This window comes from Protomyctophum bolini (assembly GCF_963924005.1).
Source record: "Protomyctophum bolini genome assembly, chromosome: 1".
NCBI classification, from domain to species: Eukaryota; Metazoa; Chordata; class Actinopteri; order Myctophiformes; family Myctophidae; genus Protomyctophum; species Protomyctophum bolini.
In genome coordinates, this window is record NC_137862.1 from 28,502,133 (window position 1) to 28,526,745 (window position 24,613).

The 24,613-nt window shown below is 40.8% G+C and overlaps 1 protein-coding gene across 2 annotated transcripts in view; it reads right to left on the minus strand.

Annotated features, from left to right (window-relative positions):
- Positions 1-2,605: 2,605 nt before the first annotated feature.
- The window catches only part of syap1 (synapse associated protein 1), a 22,987-nt gene continuing 979 nt past the window's right edge, over positions 2,606-24,613 (minus strand). The window contains exons 2-10 of one of the 2 annotated variants that reach the window (XR_013963781.1): positions 20,800-20,918; positions 17,977-18,043; positions 17,207-17,280; positions 15,069-15,208; positions 10,869-11,008; positions 8,310-8,359; positions 6,258-6,417; positions 5,080-5,440; positions 2,606-4,496 (exon numbers count right to left, since the gene is read on the minus strand). Coding sequence is in view for 1 of the 2 variants with exons in the window: in XM_080759178.1 (XP_080615304.1) it covers positions 5,310-5,440; positions 6,258-6,417; positions 8,310-8,359; positions 10,869-11,008; positions 15,069-15,208; positions 17,207-17,280; positions 17,977-18,043; positions 20,800-20,918 (881 nt within the window). In the remaining variant the exon portion in view is untranslated. Of the gene's footprint in view, positions 5,441-6,257; positions 6,418-8,309; positions 8,360-10,868; positions 11,009-15,068; positions 15,209-17,206; positions 17,281-17,976; positions 18,044-20,799; positions 20,919-24,613 lie in introns of both variants that reach the window. The other variant, XM_080759178.1, reaches the window with a different exon arrangement.

The following is a 24,613-nucleotide window of genomic DNA, read 5'->3' on the forward strand; positions in this document are numbered from 1 at the left end:
AATTTCAAAAAACATGGGCTATAATCATAATCTCATGTGGCCTTGGTGTTTGTTTGATATTCTGCCAATATAATGTATTTCCTCTTTGAGGGCACAGTGATATAGAAGGCAAACACAATGTATTCCTGGAATTCACTTTTGTGGCAGGCCTATCGTGTGGGGACAATAGGCCAGTCAATCTAAGATTTGACCCAAAATAAATTGCAATAGTAGGCCTAATCGTTCAGTTTTTTTTATGATCCATCCAAATAAAATTAGTATTATATACATTTTGGATCATGGTAAATTCAGGGGTTGAACGTTGGAGTACCATTAAAAACATATAAGGCTAATTTGAATTATGCTAAGAAGCATGTAATGTGTAAAACTAGTTTTTTTTTTATGATTCTGAATCCATTCCAAGCATTCGTTTTGCACAAAAACACATTTGGGAAAGTCGTTATGGCTTAGGGCCGATTCATACTCCTATTTTAGAGCCGAATAAAAGTCGGTTCGGCGCTGTAGAGCCTACAATTTGACGTCATTTGAGGTTCGGGGGGGGCGGGTACCGTCCTAAAGTCGTCTCTTCGGTGCTACTGAAATTTTCTGACGAGCCGAAATCATTTCGGCACAACAGCGCCGAAACAGCGGTAAAATAGGAGTATGAATCGGCCCTTAATTTAGCCCAAGCTTGAGTGTTTTTCGTGCCAACTTGAAAACCCCCTAGTTTGAGTCTGACACATTAAAAATAAAAAATAGATAGTGTTTGCCTTATAAGTTTTTAATGGTAGCCTACTCCAACTTTCAACACCTGCATGCATTCACCATGATCCAAAATGTAGCCTAATACTCAAATTGAAATATGTTATTTGTATGACCCAAAAGATCATAAAGAAACCTTTAACGATTGCTATTGCCATTTATTTTGGGTCAGGCCCCTTTATAGCTTAGATTGACTGGCCTACAAGTGAGATCACATGCAGGCTCCATTGCATTAACTAATGATAAAAAGTTTGTATTCTTTTGTGTATCATCCTCAAATGATCAACTCAGTATTGTGTGTCTCTGCCCTTCGGGCATTGTCTACTTCACTTAAAATATAGTACCATAGATGTCCTTGTCCGTAGCCTATAGGTCCAAAGTTCACGTGTAGGAATTTCCGTGCATTTTGATCAAAGATCCTGGAGGAGGTACATTTCATATAATTCAAAATGGTGGGTATCTAGAGGTCAGAGGTCAAAAGTAAGAGCACGATACTTGTTCGGCATGAGGAGACGCATATTGAGTGCTATAGCGCCACCATTTGGCCAATGGACGCAGGCTTCACATCCTCACCATTTGGCATGGCCCTCTACCATACCGAGTTTCACGAAAACTGACTGCACGGTCGAGCCAGAACTGCTATTTTTGTCGGGAGAAAAAAATAACAGACAAAAACGATAAGGGACCAAATCCCTTCAGCACTCCTTTAAATAGGATCACCAGCACGCTCCCACTTAAAAAATGCCTTCTAAATAGTTGTCATGCTCTCTCCCTCTCTCTAATATCACAAGTTTACAGGTGTGAGTGGGTGAAATCATTTTCCATACGAGCTACTCAATAATTGCAGTTATAGTATATGAGGAATATGAAAATATCTATGGGAATGTTGCATACAGTGCCACTGTCATGCATGTACGTTGATATGAAACCCACCTCCGACAATAATAGGCTGAACACATCACTTGAGGATCCTTGTCACTCGGTCATGCGTGTTTGTTAAGCATGATAAAACAAGCGAGCATGATTGTGTGCCAACTAACCAAAGACAAACTTGTGCAGCTCAAGAAATCCACTCAGCAATAACATAAGCTTCATTCACTTTGTTATGCTTGCGGCTACCTGCACATATAATAGGTACAAGCATTCCTTTGTCCCTCTGTCAATCACACTCCTTAGTCCTTGCAGAGGGCAGACAGGTAGGGGTAGGTTTTGAGGTGATGTTATTTTTTTTGCACTAGGTATGTTGGTGTGTGTGGTATTTAAATGTTGTACGAGTCACGGTGTACCTATATTGTCTTGTATTGTATTTGTATGCTGTGCTGCGGGTCCTTGGGGCCAAAGAGAAATTTCTCCTTCGGGAAACAAAATAAAGACCTTGATGGATTAGTCACTAAATGGTGCATGTATATAGTGCCTTCATCCAAGCTGCTTTAAATTACATTCACCCATTCACATACACCGATGGTGGTGGAACCATGCAAGCCACAAACCAGCACATCAGGAGCAATTTGGGGTTCTGTTTGAACTGGCAACCTTGCGGTTTGGCCACTATACCCCTGAGCCACTGCCTCCCATCTAAGTGTGTAGATTCTTATAAATTAAGTAATGCAGATGTTTATCAATTTAACTCTTGAGGACATACAATGAAGATAAGTGTCCATTTGGTTACCACCTCTCCATCATTTAGTTGGGGACCACCTGGAACCCCCTCAAGGACCGAGAGACCACTGGTTGAAAACCACAGAAGTAGGGCATTCGTTTATGAAGGGGAAAAAAAAGAGGTAAGTCTCTACCATAGTAACAGTAACAATATCCACCTGTGCAAAACTGTGTAAACTTTGTGTAAAATTATGCACCCGCAGAATTCTGTCCATAATAAGAAAAGGAATATTTATTAAGAGAAAGTATCAAACAGAAACCTTACATATGCAGTACACACACTATCAGGAATCATTCAAATAACATTTTTTTTTTGTTTTTAAGAGGACATACCTATGCAATTTATGGCAATTTATTTTGAATAATTATGCATTATTGTGCAGTGTCACAATCCCCTTTATTTACATACAAGTAGCTCTAGTTTTGTCAGTACTTAAACTGTACAAATCACCACCAATAGAAGTTGAAATAAAGATACATTTCCAAGTCTATCTATGATTTCAGACAGGCGCCTCTCTACCAGAGTAGAACGTCTGGGACTGGTACTAAAGCGCCATCTGCAGGCTTCCCTCTTTAGCACAACGGACTAATGTAAACTAAAGTGCAGTGGTTCTCTTAAACATCTTTTGTCCATTTCAAGGAACCCCCCATACAAATGTATATACCCCTCGTGCACAAATGGAACCAAATGGACCCATAAGGAGGTTCAATCTGTACACTCTCAGATTTACAGATCTGTGAGGGTCCATTTGGAAAGCCCTCCACGAACCCCGAGGGTCTCTGGACCCCACTTTGAGAACCACTGCTATAGGGAGAAGCAAAGGACATTAAAGGCTGCATGGGCAATATATTGATATTATTATTTTAGCTACAGTGACGTTACACCCTAGTATGTCTGAATAGGGAAAAGGAATTGACGTATTGGCGGTGCATAGAAAGGTACAGTTTGACTACCTTTTGTGGCCTTGCGGAGCTTGGAAAAACAAACATTTGGATGGCCCATCTTAATTTTTCATGTTGCGCTAGGACAGAAATAAAATATAGCACTGTATTCGGTTCCTAACGATATCTATATCCAGGGGTGCACACAAGCGGTGTGCCAGTGCGCATGTGTCGTCAAAACGTTTGGTGCGTGGTAGATCAAATGCATGGAGGCGCATTTGCGCACCAGCTGAGAGACAGGGATTTAGACTCAGAGAATGCTGACAGGCATTCAAAAGGAACTCAAATGAGATGTTAACGTCCTGTAAGAAGACTTAGAAATAAAACTAGTGTTGACTAATCATTACAAGGATCTCTTATTTTGATGAGGCAGTTTCTGCACAGAAAGTCAGTTTCATTTGTAAACAAGCTAAGATGGATGAGCTGTCAAAGTGCTAGTCGCTAAACCTCGTTAGCGACCATGTTTACAATATGAAAACTGTCACTTAGACAATGTAGGTTACACACGCTGGAATTAAACATGGAACCTGCAGGCAGCATTAGGTGAGTAATTCATTGTATATGTGTTGGATGTTTGTGGTTGTGCTAGAGATAAACGGACAGGTGCTGCCAGTGGGATATACTGCTGCTTAACGACGACACTGTTTGTGACTAGGTGTACTAGTGTAGCTTTGCATCAGTTGCATCTGCCCGTGTGAAAGCAGCATAATGTTGTGGCAGGATACGAACGTCTGTACCCCCCCCCCCCCCCCCCCCCTCCCTGCTGTGTGCACCAAACTACATGGGCAGGTACTCCTTTGAGTACTAGCCCAAAATAATGTGCGCACCCCTGTCTATATCTTTCGTAATAATATTACGAACAATATAGACTTGATATCGTCTGGGATATTGTGATATGGCATAAGTGTTGTCTTTTCCTGGTTTTTAATCACATGAATCTTATTTTATGCTTTATTTTTTCAGAAATAGCATCTAGCTACTTATTGTAGCTAGATCTTGAAAAAAGAATCAATATCGAAGTATCTGGTCAAACAACATATATAGTGACATTAGGTTTTTGTCCATATCGCCCAGTCCTAAAGGACACACTCCACCAAACGGTCATCAGCACTGGTCATAACTATTGTATGTCCCAAACCTTCTACACGTCTTCTCTATGCTTATTTACTCGTTTTATTATCTGTTATAGAGCATGGATACAAGTCGACAGGTCACAATCATACAGGAGGGAAAATACTAAACCCCCTTTGCCTCTCTAGAGCGCCGAAGTCTGACGTCAATATCGCTAGAGGGTGCAAAGTCCACTTCTTTTTTCAAAGAATATGGATTATGAAGAATCAACTGACTGAGAAAACGCTAATGTTACTGCTGCCGAATTAGTTACATTTTAACTAGAATTAGACTATCAAATATAAGTGACTGCATGACTGTCGTAAACGATACAGAGACACCTCCTCGACAATATCGCGGCACCGTTTGTTTATTCTTGGACCACAATTCTTATATGAGACGATTTTAAGATGACCTCATGTTATTATCCATAGAGAAAAAAACGTCCACGAACTCCTTGGCACCAATTTTGGTTAGAGGAGCGCCCTTGTTGCAGAAGGGCAGGAAAATCTGGGTGGGGAAGTGATTCACCCAACACCGCCGAAGTGCCCTTGAGCAAGGCACTGAACCCCCAAACTGCTCCAGTGGAGCTGCTTAGTGGCCAACGGAATAAGACTGTGGTTGTACTGGTCAGCTCCCAGGCTTTAATGTGTGTGTCTATGTGCAGTGCGTTGCTGAAAATGAGCACTTGTGATCAGCTACTACCCTGGGAAAATAAAAGGAAAAAATAAACAAAAAATAGAAAGTGACGTCAGGACTTGGGCGCTCTTTACCGGGTCATACTTCAGGGGCCTGCTGAGTGAGAAGACGGTGAAGTGAAGAGAAGAGAATAGAAGAGAAGAGAAGGACGGTTTGGTCTAGCCGTCGTCGGCCTGCAGCATCTTCTCGATCTCCTGGTCCCACTGGTCGTCCCTGTTGTCCGACTCCGTCACCACCTCGTACTCCTGGAGCTCTTGCTGGAGCTCCTTCTCCCAGTCAGCTGCTTCCTCTGAGACGCAGTGGTGGAGAAAGTACTCAATTGAAAGTATGGAATTGAAAATGTACTTGAGTAAAAGCACAAAAGTATGACCATCAAAATGTACTTAAAGTACTAAAAGTAAAAGTACTCATATTGCAGAATGTCCCATTTTACAAGTTCAGAATGTGTACAAAATTGCCAAAATGTATAGTGTTGAAGTGGTTAATGTATGTTTTCTAATCAAAATTAAAATCGCCAAAGTAACTAGTAACTAAAATGAAGTAAAGGTACACACGTCCTAGGGAATCCAATCAAGGGGTGCATTGGACGTGTGTACACGTTCTAGCGCATCCTCAATATCATCAGGCGAGGGGAGAATATTCAGATTTTTTTTCCTTTTAAAAAGCTTTTTCAGTCGGATTCTCGGCCACCGTACTTCGCTCTTCAGTCATATTAGCTTACCGTTCGATTAGCTGTTAGCGCGGCAGAAAGAATGCCTTGTATCTGCTCATCTAGGGCGCTCTCCGTGGTTTTGATTTAATGGATATACTATTTATTCACTATCTATTTAGATTTTTGAAGGAATCCCGGTACTGATTGTGTTTAAAGTACCAAAATTAGAAAACACTCATTATGCAGAAATTCAAAATACATAAAAAAAAATCTCTTGAAAATAGCTGATCTACAAGCTCAGAAAGTAAGGATTCTGACCATCAGGCGTGGGGGGGTTTCAAGTACCTTATAACTCTTAGGAAAGTAAGGATTCTGGCCATCAGAGGTGGGGGGGGGGGGGGGGGGGGGGGCTTCAAGTACCCAGTATAACCCTTAGGAAAGTAAGGATTCTGACCATCAGGGGTGGAGGGGCTGCTCTCCTTTTTGTCCAGAACCAGCTGCTCCATCTCCTTCCTGAAGTCGTCCTGGTCGATGGACGAGGAGTCAAAGGCGTCACTCACAAATTCGGACACACCAGGGCTGGTGGACATCTCCTCGTCTTCCTCCTGAGGTGGCTGAGAGAGGACAACAACAACTTAACACCCCAATCGCCCAGGACGAAGTTCACCGTCCTTTCTATTAGTAACACCCAGTGCTCAGGACAAAGTTTTATCCAAAAGACGAAGTTTATTGATATGAAAACCGATCGCATCAACTTCACAGCCTCCACATCAACTTCTGTTGCGCAATCCTCAATGTTGCACAACAGTGGGACGTCATCGAAAATGTTCCCCTTGTTTAGCCGAACGAAAATCTTAAAACGTCAATAACACGCGATCTAAATCATCCCGTCCAATTCTAAGAAAATATCCTGTATTAGATGGCCCCCCGCTGTCCAGTCGCTAGTCGCGTTAGATTTAATCATGCCTCCTGTTGTTGTCGATCGCCTTTAGAGTGTTTTGGCTACATTTAGCTGCTCCAGCCACATCCGGTATAACTTCCGGTCCGTCGGTAAAAGTGCTCCGTTGCTATAAATCGATTTAATGGATTAAATAACCCTGGGCAATCGGAGTGATGCTGGAAAAGCAACCCATGTTGGAAAAAACCCACGTGTGTGTGTGTGTGTTTATGTGCGTGTGTGTGTGTTTGTGTGTGTGTGTGTGTGTGTGTGTGTGTGTGTGTGTTATACGTATATCCCAAGACCTGAGAGCAATTCTACAAATGCCTTTCCAATCAGTAGTTCTAACACTTTCAAGATATTTCTAAAATGTTTAAAAAAAAAATAGCACAATAGCAGCTCACAGAAACAGCCAACACAAAAATTCAAAAAATGACGCTTTCCCAGTTTTAATGGGATAATTATGTTCTGCTCTAACTTGGCATTCCCCTACCTACTGAGCAAATACATTTAGGAAATTGTGTTTGAAGAGTTAACTAAATCTGCCCCACTCCCAACATTTCCTATACTCAAGGCTGTGAAGAGTGGATGTAGTATTACCTTGCTTAAATTGCACCAATCCAAAAATACTTACACAGCATCAATAGAATTACATTATATTCATCACTATAGACATAATGTGTTTCTGTCTCTGTCTTTCATAATATGACAATTTGGTATCAAATAGGCCTTAAAAAAAGTCATTAAATTGTAACTTTAGAAATTTGCAGACACCCTGCAGTGTGTGCACTTATGTTGATATGTTGGTTTGTTTACTGTTGAGTGACAAAACAATGTTGCACATTAAGCTAATCATCTGGGGACCCCTCCAAAATAATCTGGGGATCCTAATGTTATAGAACAGTTTGTCGATTAATACTTTTGCCACAGTAATGGACTTTTAAACCGGTATTAGTTTCATTATAGAATTATTAAAAAGGTAATGTAATTAAATTGTCTTGACTTTGGCTACAGAAAGAGCAATTTTCAAGATAGAAAGGTCATCTTGGTCTTAAATTGAAGCTTAAGGATATGGAAAGTTTTCTATATACAAGTGAGGTAGTGATATTTACCATAATGTGCTGGAAAATAACCATCTTTGTTGTTATTTGTTAAGCGGACAGTATATATTTTTGTGTTTCTGGAGATGATGTAGGTCATATTTAAGAATACAATGGTAGATAACCCCCATCCTATTCTGCTACATACCCATATGTGCCAAATTTCTATGTAATTTTAGTGAATTTTTATTTGCCTTTACACAATTTCGCCAGCGACACAATACCAAAAAAGGGGTTTTAGGGCCCCTGAAACCAAACGGCCCGAGTTGGGGGTGGTCCCTTCATTTTGAGATGGCCCAAGGTATATGCTAACAGGAAATAATAGTGAAAAAAAGGTAGCAAAAAATAGTATGAGGGCTGGGCCTAGCTCCCGGACTAAATGGAAGACATGCTGGCTTCTATGGAATCCAAATGACTGAAATCAGCCGTGGCGACTGAGTATGTCAATCATAAAAAAGGTTGCTCTTACCTTCTGCATGTCACTGATGGAAACAGGTGGGGTTTTTGGTCTGACGGTTTCTGAATGATGAACATACAGATGTTAGTTTTATAGGTTTCTGAATGATGAACATACAGAGGTTAGTTTTATAGGTTTCTGAATGATGAACATAGAGAGGTTAGTTTTATAGGTTTCTGAATGATGAAGATACAGAGGTTAGTTTTATAGGTTTCTGAATGTTGAACATAGTTAGTTTTATAGGTTTCTGAATGATGAACATAGAGGTTAGTTACTTGCGCAAGCAGAGCGTGCAAGTAATAATTTCGCCCGGTCTGTGTGCACCGTGCCAGTCAACCCGCCACTTGATGCGTATGCAAATAAAACAGCAGATTTGTGCCTGGTTTGCTCGGACCAGATTACATAAATGACCATATGTCTTACGTCATCATTTAGAGCTAGTCATACGTATACTATATACATAATCAGTAAAATAAAATAGCAAATTGTGCCTGATTTGCTGGGACCAGAGTACATGGTGTGTATATGTATGACTAGCTCTCAATGATGACGTAAGAAATATGGTCATTTATGTAATCTGGTCCCAGCAAACCAGGCACAAATCTGCTGTTTTATTTGCATACGCATCAAGTGGCGGGTTGGCTGGCACGGTTTTTGGCACAAAGTAACCACAGTATACCGTTAATCAACTTACAACTACATACTCTATATAGTATAATGTATACGTATGTCTTACGTCATCATTTAGAGCTAGTCATACGTATACTATATAAATAATCAGTAAAATAAAATAGCAAATTGTGCCTGATTTGCTGGGACCAGAGTACATGGTGTGTATATGTATGACAAGCTCTCAATGATGACGTAAGAAATATGGTCATTTAAGTAATCTGGTCCCAGCAAACCAGGCACACATTTGCTGTTTTATTTGCATACGCATCAAGTGGCGGGTTGGCTGGGACGGTTTTTGGCGCAAAGTAACCACAGTATACCGCTAATCAACTTAAAAATGACATATATATACATATGTATGACTAGCTCTCAATGATGACGTAAGACATGAGCACCAATGTCATACATATGGTCATGTATGTAATATATCTGTGCCTGATTTGCTGGGACCAGATTACATACATGACCATATGTCTTACGTCATCATTAAGAGCTAGTCATACATATACACACCATGTACTCTGGTCCCAGCAAATCAGGCACAATTTGCTATTTTATTTGCATACGCATCAAAAGTGGCGGGTTGGCTGGGACGGTTTTTAGATCATGTATATTTTAACAAATGTGAAAGTATTATTACAGAAATTGAAGTTAGAGACACCTATTACTCTGATCATGATTTAGTATTAGTATCACTATATTCCAAGATGAAATAAATTTAAAACAATTGACAATTTAGAATAAATAATAGAATAATTATACTGTATAACATATTTTTCATCACATAACGATTTATTTTTCTTCAAAAAATTAAAAAGCGATCCAGAACATATCTAAATCGATAAAACTGTATTTCTTATATAGATAGAAACTTGAACCATACTTAATAATACTAGGTGTTTATATGCATAAAGTAGGTAGGTAGCAAATAGTTACACCTAATAATTAGACATTTCAAACGTTCCTTCACAGAGATACTGAGATTTGACAGTTTACAGCGGTCGAAAGTACTTGCGCGCTCTGCTTGCATACTAGTTGGCCATTTATGGCCTACTAGTTCTAGTTCTAGTTTTATATGTTTCTGAATGATGAACATAGAGGTTAGTTTTATAGGTTTCTGAATGATGAACATAGAGGTTAGTTTTATAGGATGAGGCGCTGCCATTGGATTTGTTTGAATTTTCGTTTTTTCACGTCATATGAAAGCAGGGAATCATAGCTTCAAATTGACATATTGGTTGTTCAGTTTGACCCACCAGTTTTGGAAATATGGCTTATAGAGTAATGTCTTGCAAAAAACAGCGAGTGGAGAAAACAGGCTTGAAAGGTTCACTTCTGTGGTCTCTAACATTACACCTAGCTACATGTTTAAACATTTATTTCATATTTACATGTCGATTTCAGCTCTGATATTTATTTCAGACATGCTCTAGTATGTGAAGAGTCTGCCTGTGCTATGAACTCATTTTGGAAAAAAAAAGTGTTCTCCTCTGGAGTTTGCGCGATGGCAGGCTCTCAGTCAAATCTGGTCACATGTGAAATTATGATGTTGTAGGACACGCTGGAAATGTCCTACATACTGCCGACCAGGCGAAGAAATCACATATTGAGGTTTCTAACCTTTGCTTTTATGAAATATCTGAGACCATTAGGGTTGTGAGCTTGTAGATCGGCTATTTTCAGCAAGTGTAAAATCAGCCATTATGACGGCATCAAGGCCCACCAAAATACATATTAGTCGACTAAATCAACCGTAGATTTAGTCGACTAAAACTAGAGCAACACTAAAACATTCCAGGTGACTAAAATGTGACTGAAACTAAATGAAAACTATTCAAAAGACTATGACTAAAACTAAAATCAAATTGTGCTGCCAAAAACAACACTGAGTAGTAGTACCTGGGAGAGGGACATCCTGTTCTCTGTCTTGTCCATCGTTGTGCATCTGTTGCTGGGCAGCCAGAGCAGTGAGCTGCGCTGACTGCTTGATCAGAGACACCCGGTAGAAATAGTTCCTCCAGAACGCATCCTCCTTCACACTGTAGCACACACACACACACACACACACACACACACACACACACACACACACACACACACACACACACACACACACACACACACACACACACACACACACACACACAGAATTATATGTATCTGAAAGAATATATTTAAAAGATTTGAGACACATTTTTACGATTTTTCAAAAATAGCAGACCTACAAGCTCAAAGCAGATCTACAAGCTTATATCAGATCTACAAGCTCATAGCACGGCCCCGAGTGCTGCGCTATGAGCTTGTAGATATGCTATTTTTCAATAGCTAAAGTATAACATAATGATTAAAACACCAACAGGGGTTCCCGTACAGAATGGGTTAACACCATCCTTGTGACAGGCACCTCTCACAAGGCACCAGCCAGTAGCAGTTGCTAGTGCCTACAGTCTCCTCCACCAGAATTCCCTCCTCTGAGCGCATTATGCACCACGTATATCAGGATATAAACCACAATGCATTTGGACATATGGGGCCCCATTTTGAATGTCCATTTTACAATGGGGTAATACATAAATTGGCCTATATTGGCCTCGCTCTGCGCACAATGGTATTATAGAAGCCTTATCGTCCCGTGTTGAACGCACACACGTATGGCATACAGCGTTCCTGAATATTTTAGCATTGTGGGAGTGTCCATATGTTAATTATTTTCGCTTTGCACAATTTGCTATTAAGCCCCTTGACTCAGCGCATAACGATTAGACGTGGGTCTGACCATCTCATAAACGCAAAAAGCAATGTTTGATTTTACACTTGAGCGGCTCTGGGAGGGTTGCCAAGTCTGTTTATTATAAGCGGCTTCTTTTTCTGTAAAGTTGCTTGTAAATATTGGTAGTTGTGGTTGCTTTTCTTGTTTCTAAAGTGGTTATTTGAGATTTTCTCCTAATGTTGTTTAAACCAGTGATCCTCACACAGCACATTCCCATGTCAAGGATCCCCAGATGAATGCATTTGCCCAACTAAGGACGGCTAATCTAAAAATGTAATTACATTTTTCCAAGATTACTTTTGAAAATAGCAGATCTACCAGCTCACAATGCATCACATTCATTCATTAAAACTATGAACTCTGACTGCAGGCGGATATATAATGATCATTATAACAATGTGCAAGAAAATATTTAAAAAGATGGAAGAACTTTATATTTGTGGACAATCAAAATATGTTTTTTATTTTAATGTGGTGTCATTAAAGTTAATCTGGATATGGCAGACTCACTATCTAGAAAATAAAAACATGGCACTTCATTTAAAATAGGTTACAGACCCCTGTTATATGCGCTTATTTTGGGATTATTTTTATAGACCTATTTACTTGTTTCTATGAGACATGGCAACAGCTCTTTGAAATGCGTCTTTTTATTGTGAAATGTTGAGATTATAAACGGCCATAATTCTTTCATTTCTCAACCTTAAAAAAAAAGAAAAACATCTCCATAATCCTTGGGAAGTTTGCTTTCATACGCTGTATCACACTCGAAAAAATTCTACGAGCGAAGACCATATACCATCCACAGCATTGCGCACCACGCATTCAACTCATTACTCATTTCAAATATAATATAATTATAATTTAAATTAAAATATAATTTTACTGGTGTTTCTCAATAGAAACAAATTATTTTGAGGCATAAAGGTGACAGCATGCAGTGCAATAGGAATAATTAACCCAAATGTGACAAAGTCATATGTCATGTCTTCTATGGTGCCAGCCTGAAGAAATGTAATATAACGATCCCCAAAGTGCGCATTCCGTATGTGACATCAGCTGACTGGTAAAGAAAATAGTACGGACATGTTGATTGGGTAACTCTCAAACACGCCTTAAACACTCCCATGACTAATTCAAGGTCGTTTTGCGCACTCCACGGGGTGTCGAAAGCGCTTCTTAACATGCTTAAAATTGCTATATGACATACCCCACGCCCCCAGCTCATAAAACTATAATCTTATATGTCATATTATTGGAAGTGGTTAATGGGGCCCCTAGACTCCAGCCACCAGTTGGTGGTGGACACTAGGTACTTTACCCCTGTGCCACCCGAGCGCCCAAGCCCAATTTATAGTAAGGCACTTCATGGCCCGGCTCCTAATTACATTTTAGAGTTTATTTAGCTTATAAGCCTGTGTGTGCAGCCGGAGGGCCTCAGGCGGAAACCTGCTGGTTGTTCCTGAGTCCAGGCTGAAGACAAATGGTGACTGTGTCTTTGCCGTCAGGCCTTCTCCACTCTGGAACGGCCTGCCCGAGGACCTCGGTCCAATAAATCACCGTCTTTTAAATCCCTTTCGTAAAACATAATTTTATCCAAAGGCCTTTCCATAATTACAGTGTAGAACTTTAATTGTGTTTGAATCCCTTAAAGTTAACATCCAGAACTTAGTTTAATGAATGAAATAATGGTCAATCTGGATGGTAGACACAGCATGTTATGCAATACAACTAGCACACTTGGTGTGGCTGAACTTAAGGTGGTCTCGCTACTGTTCCACTGATTAATTGGGGGTCAGGCCAGGTCACCTACTGGTCACACTGGGAAAGACAAATGTCTCCATCTTGCGGTTTTCAACCCTTTTCATATCAAGGCCCATTATTTATTCAGCATTTGAGCCACGGACCACCATTTGATGACACACGATTTTGTCCACAATTCCATGCTGTATTGATGTGGTACCATAGGAGAGATAACAGGCAAACGTTGATCAAAATAGCAATTATTCTACATTCTCTAATTGTTCGATTGTTCGGGACACTGTGGGCACTGGGGGTGTTGCTGCCTCCTCCGTGTCATCAGTGCCCATACCCGAGGCGGGGTTGGCGAAAGGGCCTTTCTGTGTGGAGTTTGCATGTTCTCCCCGTGTCTCCTAAAGGCTCTTACATACATTTTCGGTGGTTAGGTGACCACCGAACTACAACATGACATCACGAGCCGCAGTGAAGAGCAAACCACTGCCACCGCTCCAGCCCTTCTCTCTGTTTTTACTCACCACCGCTCAACGTTATTTCAGCTCCGGTGGTCACCTCAACACCGGAGCGGTGGTCACCTCACCACCAAAAATCCAGACTATGAATAGGCCTTAAGGTAGCCTTAAGGTACCCTCGCTAAAAACATACAGTAATCCTGGTCTCTAAACTACCTCCCCCTGGCCAGCCGGGGCGCCTGATGGAGGGGAAAGGATCTGGTCGGAACAACATGTTCCTTGCACGCAGCTTGGACTCCTCATGCATAGAAGGAAGCATGAGGTCAGTCCGCCTCCCCCCCAGGTTGGCAGAGGAAGTGTAGCGCCCAGGATTACATTAGATAATTGACACTGGGTGAAGAAAAGGGTTGCAAAATCGTGGGATAAAAATGTTCTGTCTATGGGAAGTTGCACATATTTATCACCTTGCTCGCAAGATGGCCGCGGTCTGAATATCGTCAATTGTAGGCATTCATACATACAGTATCGTCTCTGTTGGGTGGAAACCTTATGCCCAAAACAGTTTTCCGCTCAGGATTCAAATTAAAAAATAGCAGATCAGTTTTGTTTCTTGTTTTGTTTTAACCCATTCTGACCTGAGATCAGATTCATACCAGGTTTCCACTGGACACACACTGGTCTGATTAACCCATTCTGACCTGAGATCAGATTAAAAAAATGTCAGTCGTTCTTCGATTTTTCAAAAATAGCAGACCTACAAGCTCGTATCGCGCCACTCGGTGGCGCGATATGAGCTTGTAGATCTGCTATTTTTCAATAGCTAAAGCATAACATGATGCCAACACCAAAATGGGTGCCAGGTCAGAATGGGTTAATGTCTCTTTTCTTTTTACTCCTGGGGAAAAATAATTCAGGAATTTGAGTTTGTCTGTCTTGTCACGTCTTCTAACCTTGTTTTCGTGTCACGCTGTAGTATGATCAAGTATAGTGCTTTAATTTACAAAGAAATGTAAAAAAAAATGGATGAGATGTTTCTGCCTGACAGCAACGATATGAATTGCGCACGCACGCACGCATGCATGCATGCACAGAGAGAGAGAGTTGTGCTGGAGGACTGACTGTTTGGGAACGAGGTCGAAGCGCATGCGGTTGAGCAGCTCGTCTTCCTCCAGCATCACGGCAGCCAGAGGATACATCTGCTCCAGGTCAAAGTGGAACTGCACACCTGCAGGAGGGTCGCGCAGGAAGTTCCTCCTGTCCTGAAGTCATGGAATAAAGCAAAAAAATATATATTAACCTATTTGCTTTTATAACATTTGTAAGGCCATTCATGTTCATGGAAGATGCTTCTAAACGAGTATTCAATTCCATAGTTTGATCACTTAAAATACCCTTTAATCTTAAAATAACTAATGACCAGAAAAAGCCGATCTACAAGCTCACAACACGTCTCACTGCGACGTGTTGTGAGCTTGTAGATCAGCGTGTTGTGAGCTTGGGGGGTACGCACGCACACACAGCTTGGGGAGTTTGGGGAGGGGCACCCGTTTTCTCCAGCGTTTTGACCGCAGTCAGTCAGTCAGTCATATCTATTATACATTGGAGAAGTGGTACCCAAAAAGCTGTACCCAAAAAGCTGTACGCAATACGTTGTACCAAGAAGAAACCCAAAGCCACAACAGCTACGTCGCTATTGCAACACCCACAACACCATCTTACACACTACACCCACACACACTCACACGGGCAGTGACGTCACACACTTACCCTTCGCAGTGTTCAAAAGCTATCTCCTCATAAGGGGGCCGACCACAAAGCAGACCACCAGCCGTCAAACATTACTCTTTGCACTGCCAAATTAATGCCTCCCTTCCACACTCACGCCGGCAATGCATTTGTTTAATACTAACATTATCGGCCCAATCACCCACACCCCCGAGTATGCTGTTGCCCCAACAGGCCCAGAAACAAGGCCTTGAAACCACGCTACTTACATACACTACAACTCGCTTACAATTCGCAAACCTGGCAACACTGCCCTGGCTCACACGTCACCAGCTCTGTTCTCTCCGTCTATCTCACAATCTGTCGCAGCCATCTTGCTTTTTATTTATATGGGCGAGTGGACATTTAATGCAAATAAATTAATTATAGGTCCAGCAAGCAAATCATGATGGTCTGTTTGTGCTCAATAGGTCACAATAACATTCCGATTTTAGGTGTTGTGTTTTGTATGACATTTTGGCCAGTAGTTTCATATCTATCTTGCCCGTTTTTTATTTGCCCAACACAGACCATGCTAACGGTGTTAGCGCGTTAGCATCACACAGCTTACAGGCTCAGTGTTGCAGGTAGAATACTTTCAACCATGACAATGCCGCTACCTTGCCACTGCTCTCTGTGACTGTAGTTGTTTCACCATGTTTGCGTATTTATGAGAAATAAAAAACACTTACTGTTATTATAATAATTTAGAACCCATCCGTTACTACAGGTGCAGGGCACACTACTGAGTTTAAAAACACAGCTGAAACATGAAGTGGAGTCTGTCAACTCCCGCAATTTCCTTCTTCCCATATTGCGCTGCAACGTAACTAGGATTCGCCGCCCAAAGGGCGGCGAAATTCTAGTGTGATACATACAGTCTGTTTCTTCTACCGATATTGACGTCAGACTTCGACGCTCTATATATTATATTGTTTATACTGATGCTACGTTCTTGGATAAAGAACGTCTGCTAAATGCCTTAATTGTAAATTGTACTCTCTCAGAGTCAACACACTTTAAGAACTTGGGCTCTAGAGACAACTCCTTTGTGATAGGGGCGGAGGCCTGAAAGTGAGTGACAGGTGCATATCTGGTTGCCTGGCAACATGAAGACAGACAGCTCTCTGACTGCGCAAAAAGAAAGGGCAGTGCCAGTGCACACACCCCTGTGGTTCTCTGCCCGCCATCAGTCCCTGGCTTAATTTTTGGGTATTTCTTCCTTCCTTTTTTGCAATATTTTAAAACATTGTCTAAAAAAAAAAAAAAAACGAACCTTTTTCCAAATACATTTCATAAACAACATAAAAAAATCAAAGCTATAAAAAATTCTAAGAAGTTGGCTATTTTCACTAGTTTGGGTCCTCAGGGGAGACATGACATTTCCCTTTCGGGGTCTCCAGCTAAAACATTTGGGGGTCACTGCCATATACAGCACAGTTCCACAGGCACATGTTGACACCACCATGCAATATATGAACTGCAGTACTCACAGCAGACAGAGCCAGGATCTGTTGTTGAATGGTCTCCTCCTCATTGTAACCAACCCAGGGAGGTACTGCCGAGTCTGCGAGCGCGCGCGCACACACACACACACACACACACACACACACACACACACACACACACACACACACACACACACACACACACACACACACACACACACACATTACGTTTCCGCAGGTCATAGAGAAATGCCCTTCAGGAAAAAAGAGCTAGTTGTGTTCGCACTAGATGCTGTCAGATCTTAACTGGCTCTGTGCATAGAAAGTGCGTTTTAAAATTGTTCAAAAAACCTATCTATCAGCTCAGAACTTGTCGATGTAGATCGGCTAGTTGTTGAACTATTTTAAAATGTTTTTCAAGATAGTAAAATATGGCAAAGAAGTTTAGGGATAAAGGGTAAGATAAGGCCTTAACTGTCGTTTCTCTTTTCTAGAAAGTGACCACAACCATTCCCAGTCCCGGATCAGTTTTGCATCATTTGTAACAGTTTACTGGTACTAGATCCCACGAGCGTGTGTTGCTGGGACAGAGAAAGGTTGAGAATAATGTAGATTTCCTTCAGATTTGTCCCTCTATGCCTGGGTCCAATATTTAGTTCTGTGACCATGGGGGCTAAAGATTGGTCCAGAAGCTGTGTTCACGTTCACTCTTCCGTCGGAAATAATAAGACTCAACCTGGACATCCAGGTGAAAGTGGTTAAGTAACGAGAAGAACACAAAAGGATTAGGACATTTGACGTGCTTTCATTCTTACCTGATTTCTTAGATTTATTTTCCTGGACAAACTTCTCTTGTTCCTTTTGGAAATCTCCCAGGAAAGTCTGGACACGCACATGCGCACACGTACACGTACACACGCACGCGCGCGCGCACGCACGCGCGCGCACGCACGCGCGCGCACACACACACACACACACACACACACACACACACACACACACACACACACACACACACACACACACACACACACACACACACACACACACACACACACACACACACACACACACACACACACACACACACACACACACACACACACACACACACACACACACACACACACACACACACACACACACACACACACACACACGTGAGAGAGGTTAGAGCCTGTCCGAAAAGGTCTCATCTCACACTAAACACACTGCAAAAATAACGATTTCGCCACTCACCAATACTATTTCCCCGGAAGGAAAAATATGGTCAATGGGGATTTTCTATTAGCAAAATCTGCAGAGGGTGCAGTGGAGTAAGAAACATATTTTCTTTCTTCCGCCAAAATATTGTATTTTCTGCCCAAAAAGTGCATTTTCTACGTGTGGTGCGGAAAGTACACTATCAACTCCACAAAACCGACATTGTATTGGTGAGCGTTCTTGTAGTCAAAGTCATACGATTTCATGCGTGCGCAGTAAGGCTGTACCCTAGCCCTGTTTTTAGGACTCGAACATTTGCAGGAATTTCCGAGCGAACATCCGAACCATTTGGTATATAAAGGTATATAAAAAAGGTATATAAACTGAATTAAAATATATTATACAGTATAATTATTTTAATACTTATTGTAAATTGTCAATTGTTTTAAATGTATTTCATTTTGTACTATAGTGATATTAATACTAAATCATGATCAGAGTAATATGTGTCTCTAACTTCAATTTCTGTAATAATACTTTCAAATTTGTTGAAATATACATGATCTAAAATACTTCCGAAATCTGTATTTGGATTTGTATTTAATTGTTTAAAGCCTAATCTTGACATGAAGGTCTTTATATTTATATCTTTTTCAGTATAATGGTCTTCATTGAAATCTCCTATTATCATAATTGTGGAAGTCGGAGATGATAGAAAGAAAAATGTGTTTAATTCCGAAAGGTTTGTTTTAGGTGATCTGTACATAAGAATGATATATAGATCTTTATTTTTTACATGTATACATACGTGTTCTACTTTTTCTAATATCCCGATTTCTTTTTGAATTATTTCAATGGCAATATCTTCTTTTATAGCAAACATAACTCCCCCACTTATATCATATTCTCTGTCATTCCTGATTGTTTTGTAATTGGTGTTCATTGTTTTTAATTTAAAAGTAATGTTATTATTTTTCTTTAAGTGTGTTTCAGTAAAAGCTATTAGATCCAACATTTCGAGTTGGGAATCTGAGTTTATATCTTGTAAATGTGTTAGATAACCTCTGATGTTCAACAATCCAATTTTTAATGAATGTTTTAATGGTAATTGAGTTATCTTCCGTATATTTGGATTTTCTAGACGTGATTGTCGTAATCGTATAATTTCTCTTTCTACATTCTTATCTACTTTGATCTTTTTAGGACTAAAATCAAGTATATATAGATCTCTTATCCTTTTCACTCGACTGAATGCTACATAGGCTTGTCCCGGGTTAAAACGTGAGCCCTTCATAGGACCAGCGTACATGGTGTGTATACGTATGACTAGCTCTCAGTGATGACATAAGAGAAATGGTCATCTGTGTAATCTGGTCCCACCAGACCAGGCACAGATTTACAAATTACAAATCACATTACAACTACATACAGAGTATGTAGTTGTAATTTGATTAGCAGTATACTGTGGTTACTTGGTTCCAAAAAGTGACAGCCAAGTTTTTTGCAACGGTAAGTCTGTGCCTGGTTTGCTGGGCCAAGTAACCACATTACGTCATCGTTGAGAACTGGGACCAGAGTATATGGTGTGTATACGTATGTGATGACGTAATGTGGTTGAAAAGAACTTGGCTGTCACTTTGAAGAGACCAAGCGAAATGATTAGTTGCGCGCTCTGCTTGCGCAAGTAATATATAAAAACGAATGGTTCAAGGCCATAAATTAAGATTCGAGTGCCAACCTTAACGAGCGAACATTCGAACCCTGAATGTTCGGGGACAGCCTTAGTGCGCAGGAAGTTTAAAGTACCATAGCGTTAAGGAAACGCTATCCTAATGCTATGGACCAGAGCTAGAGTTAGTCATAATAATAGTATAATAATCTAGTCATAATACCAGTAAGACGCCGGGAACACATCAGCCTGGGCGAGTGCTGGCGTCAGATCAACATATGGAATGAATTCTGTACTGGCCATATATGGAGCGTGTCTTGAACATGGTTTGATGAGATCAGGTGAACATATGGAATGTCAGAACAGGTCAGCTCCATATATGGAGATCTAAGGGTGGCAGCGGGTCAGTGTATTGAGTGTCCAGGCCAGGGTTTGATGAGGTCAGATCAACATATGGACTGACAGGCTTTGCTGGTTTTCATAGTAAACATAGTAAACTTTCGCAGTTTCACTGTACAAGCCGATTGTACTTAGACATGCATGGCTTAATCTTTGAGACAAGCATATGCTACTGGCAGGATCAACAATGTAGGCCTCCTGTTTCCGCGCACATGCATGTGAGATTGAAAACAACCTCAAGGCACATTCCAACTGTTCCACTGGCATCATGTTCCACATGTTGCCAGACAAGTCTTTTAAGAATATAACTTGGAAAAGGAATGCAGGATCTCTCTCTCTCTCTCTCTCTCTCTCAGAATATACATGCCTTGTCAATGATGCCATCAATCTTTCCTTCCTCCACACTCTTCTTGATGGTCTGAGCAGTCCCAGCTACAGACTCAGAGATCTTCTTGGAGGCAGAAGAGGCGAAAGTGAAGATGTAGTCTGCAAACAGAAAAATGTTGTGTTCATAATCAATCTATAATTAAAAAATCAGGCTTGGTCGTCACATTACAGGTTTACAGGAGTCCTTCGTTTGTAGTTTACAGCCAAGGTTCCCAAAGTGGGGTCCGCGACACATAGCCAGGGGGTCCGCAAAAGAATTCAGATTTGTTTTGTCAATTATTATGTTTTGACCAGTATGTGTAATATGTGAGATTACCATAATCACAGTAATTCCATCATATTCAAGGGCTTTAGAATAGAAAAGAAACAACAGACACTTGATGCAGTCAATGCATCAAGGAAGGCAGTTTCTGCACTGTCAAATAAGTCTACATCTATTCTAAGATAGCATCTTAAATAACAGTTGTGAAAGGGTGGTTGTGACTTTGACTGAAAAGTTTTAATACAAATGGTTTCAATGGCATCTAAATGTAAGATTATGTATATGCTAATCTCCCTCCGAAGGGGTACCTGGGACAAAAACGTTTGGGAATCCCTGGTTTACAGGAAAGGGGAGAAAGAACAGAGGTCAGAAAGTCCAGTGGTTTTCAAACGTGTCGTGCAAGGCACACTGATGGGTGAATGAAAATCTCAAAGCATGTTTGGAGTGAAAGGAGAAAATTGCATTTTCTTTTTGTTATTATTTATTAAAACTGGCTTATTGCCAGCCTAATTAACATTGGATTGATCCTTCTGCCAGCACTATTCATATGTTTAAATTCGTCATTTTAATGCCAAAAGAAAAATCTGTGATATAGTAGGCTATATACAGCTCATTCTCACACAGCAATCATATAGTAATATATATTATTGCCACCAGGTGGCGGGAACTCACCATTATGTCTATTTTGACCAAATAGCGGGAATCTGGCGATGTCATTTCCGGTTCTACGGATCACAACATCCACTAGCTTTCTGCAGTCAGACAGACAGTCTGATGTCCGGAATGCTAAGCTATCATCGTTTATTTTCATAACTAAGTCAAATTAAGCTCTAATCAAGCCCAAAATATCGCATTTTACGCAGCGATGCACATAAAGACGGCGCGCGTGCACGATCGCCCGATCACGCGCGGATTTCAGCCGGTTTTTGGTAGATTACATCAGCCGTTAGCCAAAAAACCTAAAAGTTGCAACATTTTCTTATTATTATGTTCCCGATTTCAGGGGAGAGTGTCTTTACGTCATGCACGTCACTGGCCATGATGGATTTATGGCTTTCACTACGTCAGGCACGTCACTGGCCATAAGCGGGTTAATAAGAAATCACACCCATGTGAAGCAAGTGGTGCAACTCCGTGTGGGGGTCCCCGTGGGGTCCCCGGAACTTTCAGACCTGCATGAACGCGCCCAGGGTGCCGGCCCGGTTCCAGCGAGCCGCCCCGCGTCCGAAACGGTCGAGAAATGACAGAGTTACCATGTGGGGGTCCCCAGGGGGTCCCTCTACTGTACTGTACTGTACTGTACTGTACTGTACTGATACACATGAAATTATCATATATACAGTTAATATGTATGTGTGTGTTAGGCTGCACAACAGTGGCACTTCGTTTTGCAAACCAACCAAATGCAATTTCCGTGCTCAGACCCAAGTAGCCACTAGCCAGGCAGGCAGGCAGGCAACCAGGCAACCAGGCAGCCTGGCAGGCAGGCACACACAAAGCTACTTAAGAAAGAGCTTGCACCACTTAAAAACACATACATATTTAGTTGACAGAGTCCCCCAGCACAAGTCTACACTAGACCCCTTCCTTTTTACCCCTCTATACATTTTCACTGAATGTGGAAACGCTTGGGTCCATGTGGTTAAAATTATAATAGTTTCACATGTTACAACACACTGTACGTAAGGTGTGGTTGTCACAAAATCCCAAGGCACACCTGGACATGTCTCATGGCAAACCAGTGTGCCTCATCACACTGTTTGAGTACGATGATTGATGATGTATGATTCTTGATGACTATTTTGATGTATTTGATGTATCACCCAGGGGTGGGTCGATATATGGCGATGAATACCGTAGTATTGTGATACAATGTCTCCACAGTATGCCTTTTCAGAGATATTGTATATGTCGAGATACAATGAATGTGCATTTCATGACTTGCAGTTTAATACCTTAATTTATACTTGGGTAGAAGTAGTTGTTTTATTAGCCAAAATTAATAACTATTTTGGTCTAAATGTTCTGTTACTCGTTTTTCTATTAGTTTGTTACCAGGTGGTTGTATTGTTAAGTAACTTGAACAATAACCCTAAAAAAACGCTTGAACAATTACATATCGTGATAATATCATGTATCATGATACTGCTTGAAAATATATCATGATATCATATTTTTCCATATCGCCCATCAGTATCACCATGTTTATTGTACAGTAAATTCGCTCTGGATTAAGAGCGTCTGCTAAATGCCTAAATTGTAAATTGTAGTACATGCATTGCATGTATTGCATACCCCATGTACAGTATGGTAGCTTAGTTTAGTTCAAATGTATAGATAGGGCTGGGCAATGACAAATTCAAATGTCACAACATTTTGTGGTAGGGATGACTATTATGGTGCTTCCACAAAAGTATTATTATTATTATCATCATCATTTACACAGTTTTGCTAAATAATAGTTAAATATGATAATACCTCTATAACCAAGAGTGGGTAAAAATAAAAACAAATAATATAACCTACCACAGAGTAGAGTGGTAAGTTTATAAAATTGCATCACTTTACTGTCTGTATTAGTATTCCAAATGAAATCCTTCTAGGTTCAAATTGTATACATTTTTAGTTGGATTTGCATTGCACAGGATTTGCATTGTCCAGGACAGACTGGACAAGTTTATTTCTAGCAGACATACTGCAGTGTTTGTGAATAATCAGTACACAGTAAAAAAAAAAAAAAACTTGCACAGGTACAGAGTTAAATGGGTTCCACAGGGATAGATGATAAAATAACACCAAATAAAACAATTCTAGTGGTGTAATTATGTTGCTATAGGAAGTACTAGTAGGAACAGACTGGGTGTCACCAGGTTACCTTGATAGTCTACTCTAACCCACTGGTTCTGTAGCCTCACGCTACAGAAACAGGATATAGGCTCCTGCCCTATGGGCCTCATGGCTCGGCAAGGCTACTTACTTACTGGTTCCCAAACATTTCCATGTCAAGGACCCCAAATTGACACTCATTAGCCCCGCGGACCCCCACTTGAAAAGATATGCCAGGGACCCCAAAAAGAGAAGATTTTTATGACTCTATAGAGTCATAAAAATCTTCTCTTATTGGGGTCCCTGGCATATATATAGCAGTGATTTTCAACTCGTTTAATTTCAAGGACCCCCAGTTTGACATGCATTAGTCTACGGACCCCCATTTAATAGCATTTTAATCTCTGGGACCCCCAATTTAAATTGTAAAACCAATGCTAATTTAACTAACCAACTGTGTACAAATGGAACCTGTGTACAAATGGAACCAAATGGAAAAGGAAAGGTTTACCCAGGGTAACTGGACTAAGCTCAAGAACTTGTTTACAGCCAGATCCCTGCTCATAGAACATTTCATGGTAGAGGTTCAATGCCTTGTCCAAGGGCACTTCAGCGGTGGTAATTTTAACGCCGGTCCGGGGATACGAACTAGCGACCTTCCGATATCAAGACCGCTCCGCAAACCGTTCGGCCACCGCTGACCTGT